The following is an 18069-nucleotide window of genomic DNA, read 5'->3' as shown; positions in this document are numbered from 1 at the left end:
GACTCCTTGGCTGACAGACGGCCTGCCTGTCTAGTAACTGTTCCTCTGAGACACGTGACCTCCTTAGACTCCATGGTGTAGGAAACTTTTGGGTTTTTTTTTTCCTGCCTTCACTCCAAACCATTATATGACAGATCCCTTCCCAGCCTACAGGCCAGAGACAGTCACGTGATCTTCTAACAAAAAGGGCCTGGGAAACAAGGCTGTTCCTAACTTAGCCTCCAAGACTGCCCTTCCCTTGCTCCAGCTATTTTTATTCCCTTGTCCATTTTGTTACATTTGTTCTAAATGTACTTAATTTATGTTTTCTCCTAAATCTGGGTGGGGCAGGACTTCATTTCAGGAAAAACACAGTTCTCACCTCAAAGGGGATGAGAGAGTTTACTCTAGAGCCATGAGTGATTGAAATCAGTACAATTTACAAGGAAATATTGGTGGATATATCAGGTAGGCTGGTTATGGCAAGTCAGAACTCCATGCTTTGGCTCTGATGCCATTCTTAGTTTGGGGGGTGTTGGTGGAACCTAATGGTCACTTGATCGTTGAAAGGGTGTTAGGTCAGACATAGGCGGGCAAGGAACGGCTATTCAGTGGGAGCTAAGATACATGCGAAGCTTTGGTCCCGCCCCATCCCACCCTCTCTCCGGTTCTAGTCAGTCGTATAGGTGCAGCTCCTTTCTAGAACTTTCATTTTCAGGGACTCTGTCCCTCGGCTGTGCACTGTGCAGGTCAACCGTGTCCGAACTCGGGACTTTGACTGCTGTCTAGCAGTTCCACTCCTGGCAGAGGCTGGGGACATCCTGGAGTTGGTTGTCAGCCGTAACCCACTGGCCCAGAGCCGCCGGACACCACGAGCGCCAGGCCCCAGCAGTCCCCAGATGCTCTGAGGTCATCATGCAGCTCAGCTGGAGGAGTGGCCCCCACTCATCCACTTGTGGGTCTGCAGATTCCACACCCGGCAGAGTGGCATCGTCAAGGTGGATCTTCAGGACGCTCAGAGAACCCCCGCTAACAGGGGTCAGCCCTGCTGCTCAGCCAGGAGAGAGCTGGGGTTCCTCCAGATCCCTGCACTGTCACCTCAGGGCAGCGACAGGAGTGGGGACAGCCTGGCTCAGCGTGGTAACTGAAATGAGCTGCCAGTGTTTCCCATCCTGGGAGGCGAATCAGCAGGAGGACAGTCCTGGACTGTGGCAGGAAGCGTTCGGTGATCCAACTGGACGGGTGGTACCCAGTCACACAGGGACCCTGCCACCAGGAAGGATGAGGCACAAGGAGAATAGCAACCCCCTTTCTCCCAAACCTTGGTGTTCTGAGAGCCTCCAGCATCCAATGCCCACACTGGGAAACCCCAAGTAGGGACATCTGGGAATGCTAGCCTTTTCCTTCAGGTTGGTGGCTCAATCATTTCAGCTTCGTGGTTGGTTCTATACCCCAGAGCAGAGCTGTGGCTATCAACCCTCCTGCTCCACAAAAACCTTAGCCCAAGTCACTGCTCGGGGTGGAAAAGTCCAGGAGCACCCACTCACCTGCTGTTCCAACAGATACGGAAACAAGGCTGAGTCACAGCTCTCCTGCCGACCCTATCAGTGGAAGGAAGGAGGAGGAAGAGGAGAGAGAGAGGAGCTGAGATGGAGAGAAAGTGGCTGAAAGACAAGAGAGGAGCCTGGGGGAGCAAGGTCCAAAGAGGCTGTTCAAGGAGGCCCCCTCTTACAGCTGGGGATACCAGCATCCCTAAATCGGGCTTCCTTCATCTCCGCCAAACAGAACCCTTTCAGCTTCAAGCAGGACATAAGCCACCTCCCAGTGGTCTGGGCTGGTCTGGGGATTGGCTTTGTGTTTGCCCAGCTCAAGGTCTCTAGGAACCAGGGGCCTCCAACCCTACCCCATCTCCCCTTCTCTGCCCTTGAAACTCATTGCCAGAAAGACTCCCTGTTCAAGAGGACAGGTGGGGGTCCAAGAAGCCGTTCTTTGCTCCTGGTTCCCTTCTTGGCTGTGCGACCTTGGGTGAATCTGAGCAGACGCAGTGCCATCTCCACCTACCCACTGAGACCCCTTGACTCTCTGCTCTTCCGTGGCTTCCCCCACACCTTGCCCTTTGTGATGGCTTCTCCAGGGTCCCTCTGCTTTCACTGCCCCAGGGTAAAAAGATACTGCCCACCCATCACGGGCAACAGACAAATCAAGACCTTCAGCTTCGAGGGCAGGTGAATGGCACAGCAGAGAGGTGACTCGTGGCCACCAGCACCCAGTACTGTGTGATCTTGGGCAGATGGCTCAGCCGCTTTGGGTTTCTGGTATGTGGCATGACTGACTGTACTCTAGGGTCTCTTGGCTTGGGAAATCTGTGTTCCACTCAAAGACTCCAGGCTCTTAAAACACAACTCAACCCCTGCCCTCCCCTCGGGCTGAGGCTCTCCCATCCTCCCAGACATATGCAACTAGGCCAAGCGGGTGGTCCTTCTGGCCATGGCCTGAGGCCTTCTCATATGCAATATCCCCCTGGCTTCTCACAGGGGTGTTTGCCCCACACAACATCCCTAGCTCCCTCCCCAGTGAGCATCCTGCCTGCCTATGCATTTTGGGTACCTCCCCTGTGACACCCCACCCCCCCACCCCCAGAGCTGTATTTTTCTCTGGCTAATATTAGAACATATTCCTTGTAAAGTATTTTTCTATGTGGGTTTTCTTAGGGCACCCAGGAAGCACCCAGCATACCCATGGCTCCATTGCACAGGCCGGTTTGTCTGGTCTGTCTGGGACCCATGGATAAATCTTTGTCCCACCAGGTATCACAGTGACTGGGGGGAGGTGAGTGCTATTGGGATGAATTTTTAATAAAATTGGTTAAATGCACACGGTAGGTTGTTTGCTTTATTTAAAAAAATAATAACAACAGGCTGGCAAGGTTCAGCTGTGTAAAGCTTTCAGCCCCCAACTTCTTTTCACTCATTCATAAAATGGTCCATGGAGCTGAAGAGATGGCTCAGTGGTTAAGAGCTCTTGGTTCTGTAACCAGAAGTTTCTCTGGTCCTGCCTTGCCCCGCAGTCTGGACGAATCTCTCCCACTGGCGGTCCCACAGCCACTTATAAAACAATTACTCAGAGGCTTATATTAATTACAAACTGTATGGCCTATGGCTTCAGCTTCTTGCTAGCTAGCTCTATCATCTTAAATTATCCCATTCCTATTTATCTATATGTTGCCACGTCGCCGTGGCCTTACCAGTCTGCTGGCATCTTGTTGCTCTTTTGGAGGCAGGCTCATGTCCCTCTCGATCCCACCTTTCTCTCTGTTTCTCTGCTTGGATTTCCCGACTGGCTGTAAGCTTTCTTGTCATAGGCCAAAACAGCTTTATTTATCATCCAGTGGGAGTCACACATATTCACAGCATACAGAAAGATATCCCACAGCATGGTTCTTTTGCAGAGCACCTGGGTTTGGTTCCCAGAGCCCACATGGTAGCTCACAACTATCTATTACTTCACTTCCAGGGGATCTGACACCCTCTTCTGACCTCTGCAGGCATCATGCACACATGTGGTGTACGTACACACACACACAGGCAAAACACTCATACACATAAAATGAAACAAATCTTTAAACAAAAAAATACTGGGCCATTTTGGGCGCCTAGTGGTTAAGAACATTTACTGCTCGCTCTTCCAGCAGACCTGGGTTCAGTTCCCAGCACTTGTATTAGACAACTCACAACTGCCCATAACTCCAGCTCCAGGAGATCGACACCCCCTTCTGGTCTCCATTAACACTGCACTCATATGCACTTACCCACCATACACATAATGAATAAAAATGTTAAAAAAAAAAAAAAGCCAGCTGGCTGTACACCCTAGTGTAGACAGTGAACTGGTCATAGTCTTTTGAGAAGGCATAAAGAATAGTGAAGAAAACATAACCTATGGGAACAGAGTGACCAGGGTGAGGAGACCTGCAACCCAGGAAGGACTTCTCTGAAAGAGTGATAGTCACAGTAAGATTTGCAGGACAGAAGCCAGTCCAGTCAAGACAGGGAGGAAGTGTCCCAGGTGTGTGTGGTGGTGGTGGGGGGGGGGCAGCAAGTGCAAAGGACCTGCAGTATGAATGAGTCTAGCAGGTTCTACAGCCCAGAGAGGGTGGTACTGGAAACTAGGCTGCGGTGTGGGATGTGTTGTAATCTGTGCAGCCAGGGAATCTTTGGCATTGGTGAAAGGAGGTGCCAAGTGGGTAGCCTGGCTGTCTGGCTGTTGCTCCTAAGTTTCGAGGCCCTGGGGCAAGGTAAGTTCACTGGTTCTAGGGTCCAGAGCACAGGGTCAGGCCTACAGGGCGGGGGAAACTTGCAGATCTAAAGGCAGAGAGAAACTGTTCCCTCAGGATGTCTGTGAGCTCACTGTCTCAGGGAGGTGGGGGGTGGGGGTAGGAGTGAGGGCCACCACCATTCACACAGCCTATGTGCCAAGGAGAGCTCAGAGCACTTTGTAAGAACAGTGAGATCCTTCTAGCAGCCTTCAGAGAAGGACTCTCTCTACACATTACAGAGGAGGGACCAGATCTCTGAGAGGTTAAGTGACTTGCCTAGAACACAGTATAGAGTGGAGCCAGGATCCAAACACAAGCCAATTGACTGGGAAGCATAAAGGGATGGAGGTGGACAGAGGCCATCAAAAGGACAGCAGGAACATGGTGGTGAGTTGCTCTTTTATTCTGTCACACTATGAAACCAGCCAGAGAAGACTCGTAGTCCCCAATCCACCCAAGATCTGGCTAGGAAATCTATGAACCCAAGAGCAAACCTGGTCTGAGAACTTCTTCTCAGCAGTTCTTACCTATGCTAGTACAGGGAACGTCATGGTAGGCAGAGTTTTCCTGTCCCCACACCTGCTCCCAAATAACAAGCAGTCATTTCCAAATAACTGACTCAGAGAGATAATATCAATTTTATAAATGTTCAGCTGATAGCTCAGGCTTGTTACTACCTCTTACATTTAAATTAATCCATATTTCTTATCAATGCTTTGCCACATGGCCCACTTATCTCATTTTCTACATGTCCTGCTTCCTCAGCAGCTGGTTGCTGTCTCTCTCAACTCCACCCTTCTTCATCCCAGCATCCTTAGTTTGGTTGCCCTGCCTATACTTCCTGCCTGACTATTGGCATTTTATTAAAACAATTTGAGTGACAAATCTTTACAGTGTATTCCACAGCACACCCTTTATATGAAGACCTGAAATCCAAAATGCTCCAAAATCGGAAACTGGATGTAATGACTAAGCTAGGATAAAGGTGCTGTTAGACCTGGGGAAGATGGGGGAGACCCACCCAGTTCCATGACTGTCTGATTAAAGTAAGCTGTATTTAGAACTGGCCAGCTGCTGCTTCTCTCAAAGTTAGGATTACAGAGAGCATCCCCTCACTGACTTTGAGGTCCCTTTTATGGGAAAGGGTTAGGGTTGATAGAAAAGCTGTTGAGATAATTGGTTGTTAGCACCTGGACAGAAGAGTTGGGACTTAGGGCTCAAGGCTGCCTGTCGGATAGATAAGTGCAAGAATCCATTGTGTGGAAGGGGAGTCCTCATATCAGGGAAGACACATTTTTGTAAGACAAAAGGGCAGTCATATATCACAGGTGCAGAAGTTTAGCAAGGCAAAAGGGGTGGGCATACATCCTGGGGTTACAAGTTCAAAGTAGGTTGAAAAACATGGTTTGGGGGATACTTTAGGCTTAGGAAACAGACACTTATTCTTGTAAGGTACAGAGACTTAATAACAGTGTAACAATGTGGCTCTTGCTTTGGCTGGGGAGTGGGGGTGGCTCAGTACAGGTGCTGTGCGTGGCTTTGCAAGCATGAGGACCCTCATGTTTGTCCCTCAAAACCCATATAAATTTGCCATGTGGGGGCTAGAGAACAGTTTAGTGGTTGAGAGCTTTTGCTGCTTTCCCAGGAGACTGGATTTGATTCCCAGCACCTACATGGCAGCTCACAACGACCTTTCACTTCATCTTCCAGGGGCTCTGATGCCCTCTTCTGGCCTCTGTGGGCACTGCATTCACATGCACATACCCCCTTACCGTAACATCATGCCCTACATCACTGTTTTTTAAAAGCCAGGTGAAGTAGTTCTTACAATCCCCTAGCTGGGGAGGAGAGACAGGTGAATCCCTGGGGCTCACAGGCCAGCCCCAAGCTAGCAAGAGACCCTGTTTCAAAAACCAAGGCCAGTAAATGCTCTTAACAGCTGAACCGTCTCTCTAGCCACAGTGAAATCCCTTTATAAACTGTACAGTTTGCCACCATGTAGAGGTGAACACACCACTCCAAAACACACCACCACACGTTCTTGGATTTTAAAAAGGAAATGTTTATTGTTGTGTTACAAGGTGATTATAAACTCCTCTAAAAAAAGCAAAGATGGATTTAAAATATCAATATACATATTCATCTAAAAAGCAAAAGAGGAAAAAAAACCGAAATCCTGCAAAATGCAGGGTCGTCGTCGTTAAACATCAATACACAGAGCTTGTATACTGCAAGACAGGTCACACACCAAGGATCCTTCAAACATGAACGCTCCTCCCCTTGTTGGTTGGTTTTAGGTTTTTCTTTTGTGTGCGTTTGTTTTTTTGTTTTTTATTTTTTACAAAAGTTTAAAATATCTTAAAAATATTTTGAAGTTCTTAAAAAATGTCTTGATGAGCCAGACATATTTCTGAAGGAGGCAAAACCCACGTTCTCAGCTTTATCTTGTGCTAAATACAGAGTCACAGTTGTTAGGGATTGGAAAGATTAATTGGGTTTAAAAAAAAATGGAGCTACCATCTCATTTTGAAGCCAAATATATAACAAGATGCTCTGTCCTTTAGGGAACATGCCAGAACATGCCTGTAATGACACCACCACCACCCCTCTACCCTCCCAAAGAACATGGAAAACCAGCTTCCTGTGAAGACCCAACTACTGGGAGGTCAGCATGGAGGAAGGGAGGCGGGAGCCCTGCGTCTGGCTTCCGGGGCACCCCTCTCCATCTTGGGGTATCTAGGTTTTGTTTTGTGTGTGGTTTTGGACTTAATGAAGGAGGGATGTGCACACAGAGGTATTTACAGTGTCCGTGGGGACGGGGATCTCAGGATTGAGTGGGCTGTGAAGGGCCTTCTCTAAGGTGCCTTGCTGGCTTGTGTCTGCATCTTGGAGAGAGGAACCGGGATCGGTGCCTCTTTAGACTGTCTAGAGCATTGCCCCATCCAGAGGAGCAGGGCTGGAATGCTGTTGGCCATGGTAGTGACACCCTGGGATACAAAAAGCCCCTTCCTGTGCAGAGGGGACCCATGCTACTTTCTCCTCGTGTTTTGTTACAGTCTGCATGGTCTTCCAGGGAGAGAAGGACTGGGGGCCAGAGGTATAGAGGGAACCTTCCCCAAGATCTTCCCAAGAAGGAAAGAAACCATCTCAGGCTACTTCCTGCGTAGCCTCAGGCTGCATGGAGGCCAAAGGCCTGCCATTTCAGCCTGCCTAAGGCTCTTCACACTAGCAATGTCTTTGGCCCTCAGTTTCTGTGGTACAAGTTGGTGGGGGCAGGGGGGTGGCGGGAGGGTATCAATTCCTAGCTCCTAAAGGCTTTGGGGGAGGAGGGAAGGGTAGCATGGGCCTGGGCCTGGGGGGAGCAGGAGAGTGAGGTTGGGCAGAAGTGGGTGCTGGTCTCTGCTCCATGAGCATAGGCAGGGGGCCCTATCAGTCTGGCCTCTAGTTGACAGGGAAGGCCTGGGTTTACTTAGACAATGCCCTGGTCCTGCTTTCCTTCTGCCCATACCCGGAGAGCCTGGAGCTACAAATGACTCAATTATCCAGTTCCACTCAGCTCACAAAAAGTCTCTCCTACCCTAGGCCTCAGTTTTCCTGTTTACAAAAGTGCCTTGGATTGGGGCTCCTCTGGGACTGTCCACAGCACCCAGTAGGGATCCTCCACATGGGGGCTAACGTAGCTCTTGGGACCAAATAATATCTCCCAGGAGAGTCCTCCTGGGCCCACCATGGTCCTTATCTAAATCTGGCATTATACCTTGCTTCCTGCCCACATCTGACAGGCAGGGCACAATCTGACCTGTTCCAGGCTGGTTGGTAGACAGCTTAGCCCTCCCTCTCTCCAAGAGGCAGGTGGACCAGAATCATGAGCTCTACTTCAAAATGTTACTTACATGCAGACAAGGAAAGACAAGATCACAACAAGGGCTATCAGGGCCAGGGGCTGGGTGACAGTGGTGGGTATTGAAGACAAGTGCAGGGACACTGTTGGGGAGTGGGCTCAGGAGGTGGCTGGCCTTCCACCCAGGCAGGGCCTGGGGACTTGGCCCGCTGTGTCTTTGGTCTAGAATTTGATCTGGGAATGATAAAAAGGCCTTTCTCAGGCCATTTCCAGAATGGTGCCATTTGTCTGCCAACCCAAAATACTGAAGGCTCGCCAGAGTGGCGTGCCTGGCGGAGGGGAAGGGTAGGCAGGCATGACCACAGACGCAGCTGGATGAGCCCCCTCTCCCTTACATTTCACCTGTCTTCAATCACCCACAGTGGTTACTTTTAAGGTTCCATAAAACAAAAGAAAAACAGGACACGTTACAAGTTGGTAAAATCAGGGAAGAAAAACTCTCAACACTCACATTAACACAAGAGCAACCAGAAATACACAGGACAGTAGGAACACGGTACAATCACGGGTGGCTGACTCAACAACCACTGGAAGAGGACTAGAGGGTCACTTGGCAGACACTTTGGAGACAGAAAAATGTGTACATTTGTCAGGAGGGCATGTTGGTTCAGGATGGCACAGCTGGGCCCAGTGGAGGCTGGGGTGAAGGTGTAGCGCCCTCTCCTGGTTCAGAAGGAAACAGACCTGCCTGAGGTCAGCCAGCTCTGGGGCACTGGCCTCATCTCTGTGGAGACAACCTCAACCTATAAAATTCACCTTTGTCTTCTCTCAGTTCCCTGGGGGCGAGGGGGCAAACACCCGTCCAACAGCCACTGCAGAGGCTTGGAAACAGTATCTGAGGTCACTACCGAGTTGGCTCTGTACTTGAACTTATTAAAATCCTTTAAGTTCCAGCATCTACAGCCACGCTGGGCATTCTGTGCTAGGAGCTGGATGGCCCTAGGGTGGCATCTTTAGCAAGAGTTTGTCAAGAGGCAAGGAGGAAAGTGCCCTCCTGGGGTACACTTGCCAGTCTGGGGTACACTCACTCTCCTGAGCTGCTAATATCCTTTGGTCCACTGGCTTCCCTCCTGGCCCTCACCAAGATGCATTCTGCTTGGGGAATGCCCTGACCACCATCCGCCACGACTCCATTCAGATACAACGGCCCCTTCTTGTGTGTGATCCTGACTCTGAAGCCCTTGCAGCTCCTGTGGACTGGCCTCAGCCTAAGCCAGCTGAGGCTCCCAGATCGCAGCCCCATTCTCGCCTGCCTTTCAGACTTCCCATTCCTGCCTCTAAGACCCATGGTGGTTCAGACAATCCCACTGACTACCCACCCTCTACTCCAAAATAAAAGGGAGGGGGTTGGGCCCTGGTACAATGGCTTCGGCTGCTCTTAGAATCAATCCTTCATGCTGAGGGGGGAGTTATTATTTTGGCGTCTTTCTTGTTGGCTGAGAAAGAGTGATAGTTCTCCCCACAGCCCTGCTCTCTCCTGCCCCTCAGGTCTGTTCAGCTAGTGGGGGCTCCCTCTCCTCAGCTGTGTTCTTCCTCCTGAACCAGCCCAGAAGGGACTATACCTTTCTTGAAGATGTATCCATCATCATAGGAAAATTCCACCCAGCATTTAGGTGTTTTTTTTTTCTCTTTCTTTCTTTCTTTTTTTTTTTTTTTGTTTGTTTTTGGGCAGAATTTTCTGCCAGCTATGTAAGCACCGAAGAATTGCTTTTGAAAACGAAATCCATTGCTGGCAAGACCAATTCAAGTGGTAAAGTGTATGACAGACTCTAAGTATATATATCGTTATATGTTAAAAAAAATTACAAAGAAAAATTTACCAAGTTCCCATAAAATACATCAAAATCAATAAGAAAGTCCATCCTCTCCCCAGGACATAGGCCCGTGGGTTCTTTTTGTACAAAATATCCCCCAAATCAAAACAAAATACACATAGACAGACACACACATGACACACACACACATACACACATACACATAGAGTAACATTTTCTGTGACAATTAAAAAAAAAATCCTAGTACAAATATAAAGCTCTGTAAACCTGGTCCTATGAGAATCTAACGTTAGTAAACAGCAGGGGAGCGGCGCCTGTCGCATGGCCCGGACCTCACATCATGGTCTCCACGATGACGTGACTGGGTTTCATGAGTGCGCCATTCATGAGGTTCGAGCGGGAGTTGAAGGGCGTGGCCCCCTCGTGCTCCACAGCCCAGCGGTTGGGTTCCCTGGGGGTTATCAGGTATTTGATTCTCTGTGGAAGGAAGATGAGGAGGTGTCAAGAGGGGACCAAGGGGGCCCCTCCCCGCCCACCTCCTGGAATACCCCAGGGTGCCTGCTATGTGGCATCTGGCCAGCATCTGGGCCTTTTGTTGATTTTCAGAAATGGAGGGGAACGGCCCCAATGTCCTAAATTGGTTTCCCCTGAGAAGCTGAGTCCTGTGTCTCTCTGGTTAACTCACCCCGGTTGCTCTGACTTTCTGCTTCTAGGGTTGGGTAACTAATCTAAGTTCCCCCCACCCCCCTCCCCCACCTTCTCAAAGTTGAAATTGGCACTCCTTGGCCTCCCGGAGCCTGAGCCTCCAGCCTTTGTGAGATAGTTCCTCACAGGCAGCCCCTTCTCCTGCCGACTACAGGGAGGGCTCTACCCTTGCAGATAGGAGACGTGGGAGAATCCTCAGACCCTCTAGGCATGGAGCCCAGACTTCCCAGTGTGGTGACTGATCATGGGATTGGTGAGGGAAGAGCCCTCTCCAGGGACTCCAGGAAGTCACCAGCAGAGGTGGGAATGGAACTTGGCTCCCGCCACCCGCCTCCTGCCCACTTCCTGCCAAGTGCCTGCTCAGACTGAAACGGGCCAGCAGTTTGAAAAAAAAAAAACAACAGAACAACAACAACAACAACAAAAAACCCAAGAAAGGAACAAAAGGCCCTCCTAGGTATTTACATTCAACTATGACGTATCACAACTGAAAAAGCTGCTTAAAGCCTGCATGTGTGGCCTTGAGCTCTCCCGGCACTGCCAAGGGGCTGAGGTGAGGCCGCTTATTTAAAAGGTTATTATTTCCCTTGAGAATCCACATGTCCACATTCTCTTGGGAAAACCCACAAGACCTGGTGACTCTAGGCTGTGCGGCTCCTACTAACACCTGAGTTGTGCTAAGCGGGCCGGCAGACCTGCAATCCTCCCTAGACCTAGCCTGCCTGCTCGCCCTCCACCCTGCCTCTCCTGCACTGGAACACGGCGCTCCGTGTGCAAAGTGGGGAAGTGGCACCCGCCCCACGACGTGGGAAGCTCAGCTTGCTCTGGAATCTTGGTAGGGTTGGAGATCCAGATGTGCCCCTCCGTCTCACTCTAGCTATGGGGAGACATCCTCCCCCACCCCCAGCAGCTCACTCTGAATGAACCCGTGCACATGGGCCAGATCAGCCTCTTAAAATCAGGCCTTCCTTTAGCTAGATAGTGGGGCTTCTACCCACAAGGCCAGCACGAGGGAGGCTGAGGCAGGAGAGCTGTGTGTTTGAGCCAACTTGAACTACATAGTGAGTTCTAGGCCAGCTCAGGCTATAGATTCAGATACTGTCTCAAAAACCAGCTTAGTGACTGCTACGGGAGTTGTCTAACCAGAACAGACCTCTAGAAACCCCTGCCATGTCCAACTAATTCATGTCTGGGTGGTAACAACCTTCTAGGGTGGTAACCCTGGTTGGCTCGGGGCACCCAGGGCCACCTGGAGGGCTCAGAGCAGAGGCTGCAGCTGCCTGTCTGTCCTGGGATCCAGTGTTTCAGCACTAACAATAGAGAGGGATTTAGACTCTGGCATAATGGTAGAGGAGCTGGGGGAGCTGGGGGAGCTGGGGAAGCTGGGGTCCTAGCCCCAGTCTTCTACACTCTAGGAAAGCCTCAGGGACTCAGACCAGCATGTGCCCCCTGGCTCCCTCCCCGGCTCTTCTCTTCTCTCCCAGCCAACACAGCCCCCTCCAAGGGAGGAAGCCTGGGCCAGCTCAGGGGGGAGCCAGAGCCCCAGGACATCCTGGCTCCAGATTCTTTTTGTAAGAGAATAAAAACAGCCCAGAATAAAACTGCGGGGCCTTGGAGCCAGCCCAGGCACAAAGGTTAAAGGAGATTCTGAGAAAGGGATTTCGTGGAAAGAGCAGGGGACTGCCAGGCCTGGAGACTCCAGCATTGTGGGAAGAATTCCTGAGGAGGCTGGGGGAAGGGAGGGAGCGCCATGTGGAGACAGGCAGTCCTAGAGGCTGGGAGCAGGGTAGAGGGGGCGCCACACCCCAGCACAAAGGGTAGCCACAGTGGGGGCGGTGCTGGGTTTCCTCTCCAAAGCCCATCTCCTGTCCTGACTCAGAACAGAGATCCCACACCCTTTAGCTTGGCACGTGAGGCCACTGTCTCCTCTCTAGGCGTTGACCCTCTGGATCCAGCACCAGGACCGTCGTATTCTACCTCATACTATGTTGGGCACTTTCCTCATAAGCCCATGGTCCCACTTTAAATGTCCCCATAAAGCCTTCTCCCATGTGAGGGCACCTGCCCCTGTTTGCCCACAGCATACTCCTGCCTTGGATCTCCCGCCTTTTGTGTAGTGAGAGAAGACCTGGAACTCGGAGAGGGTCACACAGAAACTGACACGGACTGGCCTCCACCCCCCACAGCCCATGCCCCATGCTCACCACGCGGAACGGTCCCTCCGTCCGGCAGAAGAGGATGACAATGACCATGGGGATACACACCATGGAGGAAAGGGCCAGGCCCCAGCCCAGCCCGATCGCCCAATCAGGGTACACGTAGACTTTGTTGTAGGTCAGGGGTACATACTTGACAAGAGAGAAGATGAAACATCCCTGTGGAGAGATGGGGCAATCAGAGGGTCCCTAGACATTTGAGAGCAGGGTAGGCCTTATGGGGGGGGGGGGCAGGGCCTCTTCCTATCCTGACTACGGAGATGGGGTGGTAGTATGCTTTCTAGGTCTCTCCCGGGCAAGTCTGGCCAAATCACCTGCTCAATGTGCTTCCATGGCTCCCCAGGTCCTTTGGCATACCAACCATGTCAGCCCACAGCTAGGACCACCTCCTTTTTTATCTGCTCCCACCCCTCAGGACTCTTTCCAGCTCTGCAGCGCGTGCCCAGGGCCTTAACACAGGCTGCTCCCCCTGCCTGTCCCTTTGCTCCATCTTCTCACACTACTTCCAGTCCGGTGCACGGGCCTTGCTCGCTCAGGCCCCAGCTTTTCCTTCCAGAAGCATATGACACCCAAAGCTCAGGAGTTTTCCTCCCTCTAGAGCAGCGGTTCTCACCCTGTGGGTTACAACCCCTTTGATGGGGGGGGGGGGTGCCAAACGACCCTTTCATATTAGAAAACACATTTATTTATACTACGATTCCTAACAGTAGCGAAATTACACTCATGAAGTCGCAATGAAAGTAACTGTATGGTCGGGGGTCCCCACACCATGAGGAACCGGATGAAAGGGTCGCAGCGTTAGGAAGGGTGAGAACCACTGCTCGAGAGGGCCTCTCTTTTCTTTAACACCAGATGCAGCGCTAGGAGTACACAGCAAGTGCTCAATAAACGTCTAAGGCATGGCTGAGAGCCAGACCACCAGCAGCCTCTCTGCACGCTGGTCACCAGGTCTGGTTCCGGTGATGGGTGTGGGCCTGGCCTTGGTCCTAAAGAGTAGGGTGGGGCGAACCCTGGACCCTAAAGCTGTGCAAAGTCCGCTTTTGCCTTTGAGAGGGGGCTCTTGGGAGACTGCCCTAGACCTTTGTCCTCAGAATGAGGCACCCCAGGGAGGGTCATGGGTAAATTCAATCAGCTACTCACTGCCTAACAACAAGGTCTGACGGCAGATAGTGTGCAGGGTAGGGCAGGTGGCCCATGGGGCCCCACCTTTCTCTGATGCTTTCTGCCCAGGAAACCCTGGCTTAGGTGAAGTGAACCCCACAGGTGGGTGGCTCTGGTCTCTATCTAGCCTTTCCAGTAGGTGGCCTCATCCTGCCCCAGAGTGCAGTCCACCTCTGGTCCAGACAACTCTCCAGAGAGGAGAGAGAAGGAAACTGGGGGTCAATGTGAGGAGGGAGTCCAAGCACAAGCCTGGTGTAAATGAGAATGGAGTGCGGGCCTGAGCCCGGCTGACTATGTCTCTGCCTGGGTTGGGCCTCCTGTTTGCGATCTCTTGACTTTGTCTGGGGGATGTGTGTTGAGAGCCGAAGTCCCGCAGGTGAGGAAACAGGCCCAGATAGAGAAGCGAGTTAGCATGTCCGCTTGGTCTGGCCTCAGAATAGAGGTCACAGGAAAGGGGACCCGTCCATCCCTGAGCACTGGTTCTAAAGTGAAGGGTTCATATGGACTCAAGGCGCTAGCCAGGAAGAGCAGTGCAGGCGGGACTCCCACACCCCCGGATCCCTAGGGCGTTGACCAGGCTCGCTGTGAAAGCGCACTGGTCCTCACAAGCAGAGTCTTAGAGAAGGGCCTTGCTGAAGGTGCCCAGGCAAGCATCGAGACCAGCTCCAGGGTGGCAGGCAGAGGAGAGCAGCCTGGCCTGGTGTCCTTGGAACTGCCCTTCCTGTTTCCTCTTCTTCACAAACTCCTGTTGGTCCTACAAAACCCTTCTCAACCAGGCAATGAAGAGCGAACTGCCCCAACTCTCCCAGATACAGCTGAAGCTGGCTTGGTCACAGCCCACACCCAGGAGAGGCTCGTCAGCAGGCAGGTTCACAGGTGAGAATGTCAGGCTGGGTGAGACTTACAACACAGAGAGCCGGGGTGATGAAAGCCCAGCTGTACTTCATCCAGGGCCCAGGCCGATAGCCAATCATGTCCTCAATACCGTCATATAAGTTATCACCGCCTAGGAGAGACAGCAGGGGGCCCCTGGTGACATGGTGGCCAGAGCCAGCATAGCCCTGGGGAACAGTGCAGCAGGGGTCACCTGGGGGCCTCTAACCACCAGGCCTGTATCTCCACACCAAACATGGCCATGTGTGTCTAAGGCAGCTTGACACTCAAATGCAGTTGGGTACCTGCATTTTGCCAGAAGTCTGAGACAGAGCCCACATCTCAGTGTGGCCAACCTCAGTTCTCTAAGAGGTCAAAATGGACCCTTTCCAGGCCAAAGAGTAGGTCATCGTAGGCTCTGGTGTGACAGTGTTATATTTATAGCAACATATGTTCACACCTCGTGCTTTCAGTGGGATTGTCTGTGATATGCACAAAGAGCGTCCCAGAGTGAACATTCCAGGCAAGGGAGGTTTTTCCATTAAATACTCTGACCAAATGAACAGCTTGAAAAAGGATGTGTAAACATGTACACTCACCATATATCCAGGCAATAACAAAACATTCAAAGAATGCAACCCACAAAAGGCATACACCACTAGCTGCATAGTAGTCAAAGAGTTGAAACACATACATGCCACCCTGTAAAGGAAAAAAAAAAATCAAAGATAAAGTTGGTTTGCTATATGGTCTCCAATTCCCTTCATATATAAAGGGTTATGACAAATCAATGCATTTTAAATTCTAAAGAAAAATGGGCAAAAGCTGGGATGACCAAATACAGGTTATTTAGAGGAGGAGGAGGAGGAGGAGGAGGAGGAGGAGGAGGAGGAGGAGGAGGAGGAGGAGGAAGACTATGATATTCAGGGCTAAGTGTGGTGATTCATAGCACTTACAACAAATATTCTAGAGGCCAAGACAGGTGAATGCTGTGAGTTCAAGGCCAGTTAGGGCTACATAACAAACTCAACTTCACGTTTGACCAACACACAGGGTTGGGGGGAGAGCACAGCATGTCTTAGCAACACAAAGGGTCACAGAAGTCTACACACACAGGTGATCTTAAAACCAGGTGTGGCCAAGCCCAGGGAACCCACTGCTTGGTGAGTGATGCTTTCTGACTTTAGAGGGCTGTTCTTAGAAGCACTTCCCTGAACGATTCTCCTTCTGGTAAAGAAAAGCGGTGAAGGCCTGAACAGGGTGTGGGGCAGTGATTGACAACCTTCTCCTACAGAACTCAGGCAAATTGGTGTACTGGGGGCTCATCCCCTCTTCTCTGTCCTTTCTCCAGCCCCTGCAACCTCCAGCCTTCAATCCTCCTGGTTCCTTTCCTTTCCTGGCCTCTCTCCCTCCTATTTAAAGTATGGTCCCTGCCCTCTGGGCATAGCAGATGCTCTCCTCAGCAGACACCCACACAAATGGTAGAGTACTTGGCACACAAGCGCCAGGGCCTTGGTTTGACCACAGCATCTCAAAAAGGAAGTGTGGGGGAAGCTGCATGATCATTGAGAGCCGGACAGACTAAGGATGGGGTGGGGGTGGGGGCCCAACCCTAAGGGGGTATGGTAGGTACTCGCCTCCCCTGTGCCCTTGAGAAGGTGGCTGGGTATCAAATCCAAACATAGGCAGGGAAATCCCTCATGCCACCCAAAGTACCAGCCACCTACCTCCGTCACCATCGTCAGCCCCAGCAGGTAGCTGATGCTACACACGATGGCGATGAAGATTTCCCGACGATAACCCTTCCTTAGGAAGGACGGGTAAAGATCAACCAAGGATGTGATCTGTCCTTCGACTTCAACAAACTGAAGGGTGAGAGAGAGAGAGAAAGAGAGAAGGGGTGTGAGGGGGTTCAGGAGGAGGGCTTGGGTACATCTCATAAGACCCACCTGGAAATCCACATAGCCAAACCCTGGGCTGTGCAGGCAGCCACTGTGGTCTGTGGTCTAAGCAACTCAGGATGTATGGCTCTGCTCAGGTCGTTCCTGCCCTCATCACTGGAGACTCACCCGAGAGCAGATGTTTCTCTACGAAGCCAGGGCCAGCTCTCCGGCCTGACACACTTGGGGGGTGAGTGTGTGGCACGACAGCCTCTCTCCTTGGTCAAGGCCAGCGCCACACACATCAAGGCAATGAATGCCTAGCCCAGCCCTTCACACGGCTGCTCAGCCAGAGCATGACAAGCAGGTCAACCTCTGCACTAACCAGCTGGAAGACTCTGGGCAAACCCTGGCCTCAGTTTCCCCATCCACAGGACAAAAGGCACTTCAGTCTGACTCACATGGTGGCTTAAACCCACTGGATATTATGTGATCCAGGAATCCATGGGTTCCAGACATCATAAAGAAAATTCTGGAACATCTACACACATCATGCTCGAGGACAATTATCAGTCTTTCTACATCTTTCCATCCTTTTTGTATCTAATGATTTATCTTGGAGACTGTGCTATGTCCCTGTACAAAAAGCCACCTTGCTTTTAACAGCAGCATAAACCTGCACCCTCTGGACATATCACTCTTCACCTAACCAATGACATGGCAACAACATTCCTTGTCATCAGTCTTTGGGTACGAATACACAAGTCTGTAACCAAGTCTTGGCAGTATTAGGGGTTTCAGGGTCACAGAGTTACTTGGAGGAGCTGTACCCAGACTGCTCCTAGTCATTGAAAAACTGAGCTGCTAAAGGCTCAGGGTGTAAACACCCGGCAGGGTGCTGACCCAGCATGCAAAGGCCCTGGGTTTGATCCGCAGCCCTTCATTAACCAGGGGTGGTATTGCGCACTTGTAATCCCAGTACTCTGGAGGTAGAGGCAGGAGGATCAGAAGTTCAAAGTCAGACCTGACTACACCGTGAATTTGAGACCAGCCCGGTCTACATGAAATGTTATCTTGAAATAAAAAGACAAAAAGGTTTGGGGACAGAAGTTCCCCCGGCATTCCCATGAGAAAGATCCAATCATGGAGGCCTTTGGGAGGTGGTGAGGGAGAACATAAGAATGGACACGGAGAGAAAATTCCCCTTCATGTGCCAGAGGGATGGCACTCTGCAGCCAGGATTCAGGGATAAAATGACCAGAGC

The 18069-nt window shown here is 51.2% G+C and overlaps 2 protein-coding genes across 11 annotated transcripts in view; one reads left to right on the top strand and one right to left on the bottom strand.

Moving 5' to 3' along the window:
• Positions 1–2853, top strand: part of Grip2 (glutamate receptor interacting protein 2) — a 33892-nt gene extending 31039 nt beyond the window's left edge. The window contains exon 24 of the mRNA XM_059258221.1: positions 729–2853. Within this exon, the coding sequence (XP_059114204.1) occupies positions 729–887 (159 nt within the window). The 3' untranslated portion in view covers positions 888–2853. The remainder of the gene's footprint in view (positions 1–728) is intronic.
• A 5745-nt stretch (positions 2854–8598) lies between these two features.
• The window catches only part of Slc6a6 (solute carrier family 6 member 6), a 73071-nt gene continuing 63600 nt past the window's right edge, over positions 8599–18069 (bottom strand). For all 10 annotated transcript variants that reach the window (XM_059258213.1, XM_059258216.1, XM_059258210.1 and 7 more), the window contains 5 exons: positions 16653–16790; positions 15525–15627; positions 14958–15058; positions 12880–13050; positions 8599–10447 (listed from right to left, as the gene is read on the bottom strand). In XM_059258213.1, the coding sequence (XP_059114196.1) occupies positions 10304–10447; positions 12880–13050; positions 14958–15058; positions 15525–15627; positions 16653–16790 (657 nt within the window). In that variant the 3' untranslated portion in view covers positions 8599–10303. The remainder of the gene's footprint in view (positions 10448–12879; positions 13051–14957; positions 15059–15524; positions 15628–16652; positions 16791–18069) is intronic.

Source organism: Peromyscus eremicus, chromosome 3, assembly GCF_949786415.1.
Source record: "Peromyscus eremicus chromosome 3, PerEre_H2_v1, whole genome shotgun sequence".
NCBI classification, from domain to species: Eukaryota; Metazoa; Chordata; class Mammalia; order Rodentia; family Cricetidae; genus Peromyscus; species Peromyscus eremicus.
Note: the sequence above shows the minus strand (reverse complement) of the source record. Positions and strands in the feature narration are given on the sequence as shown.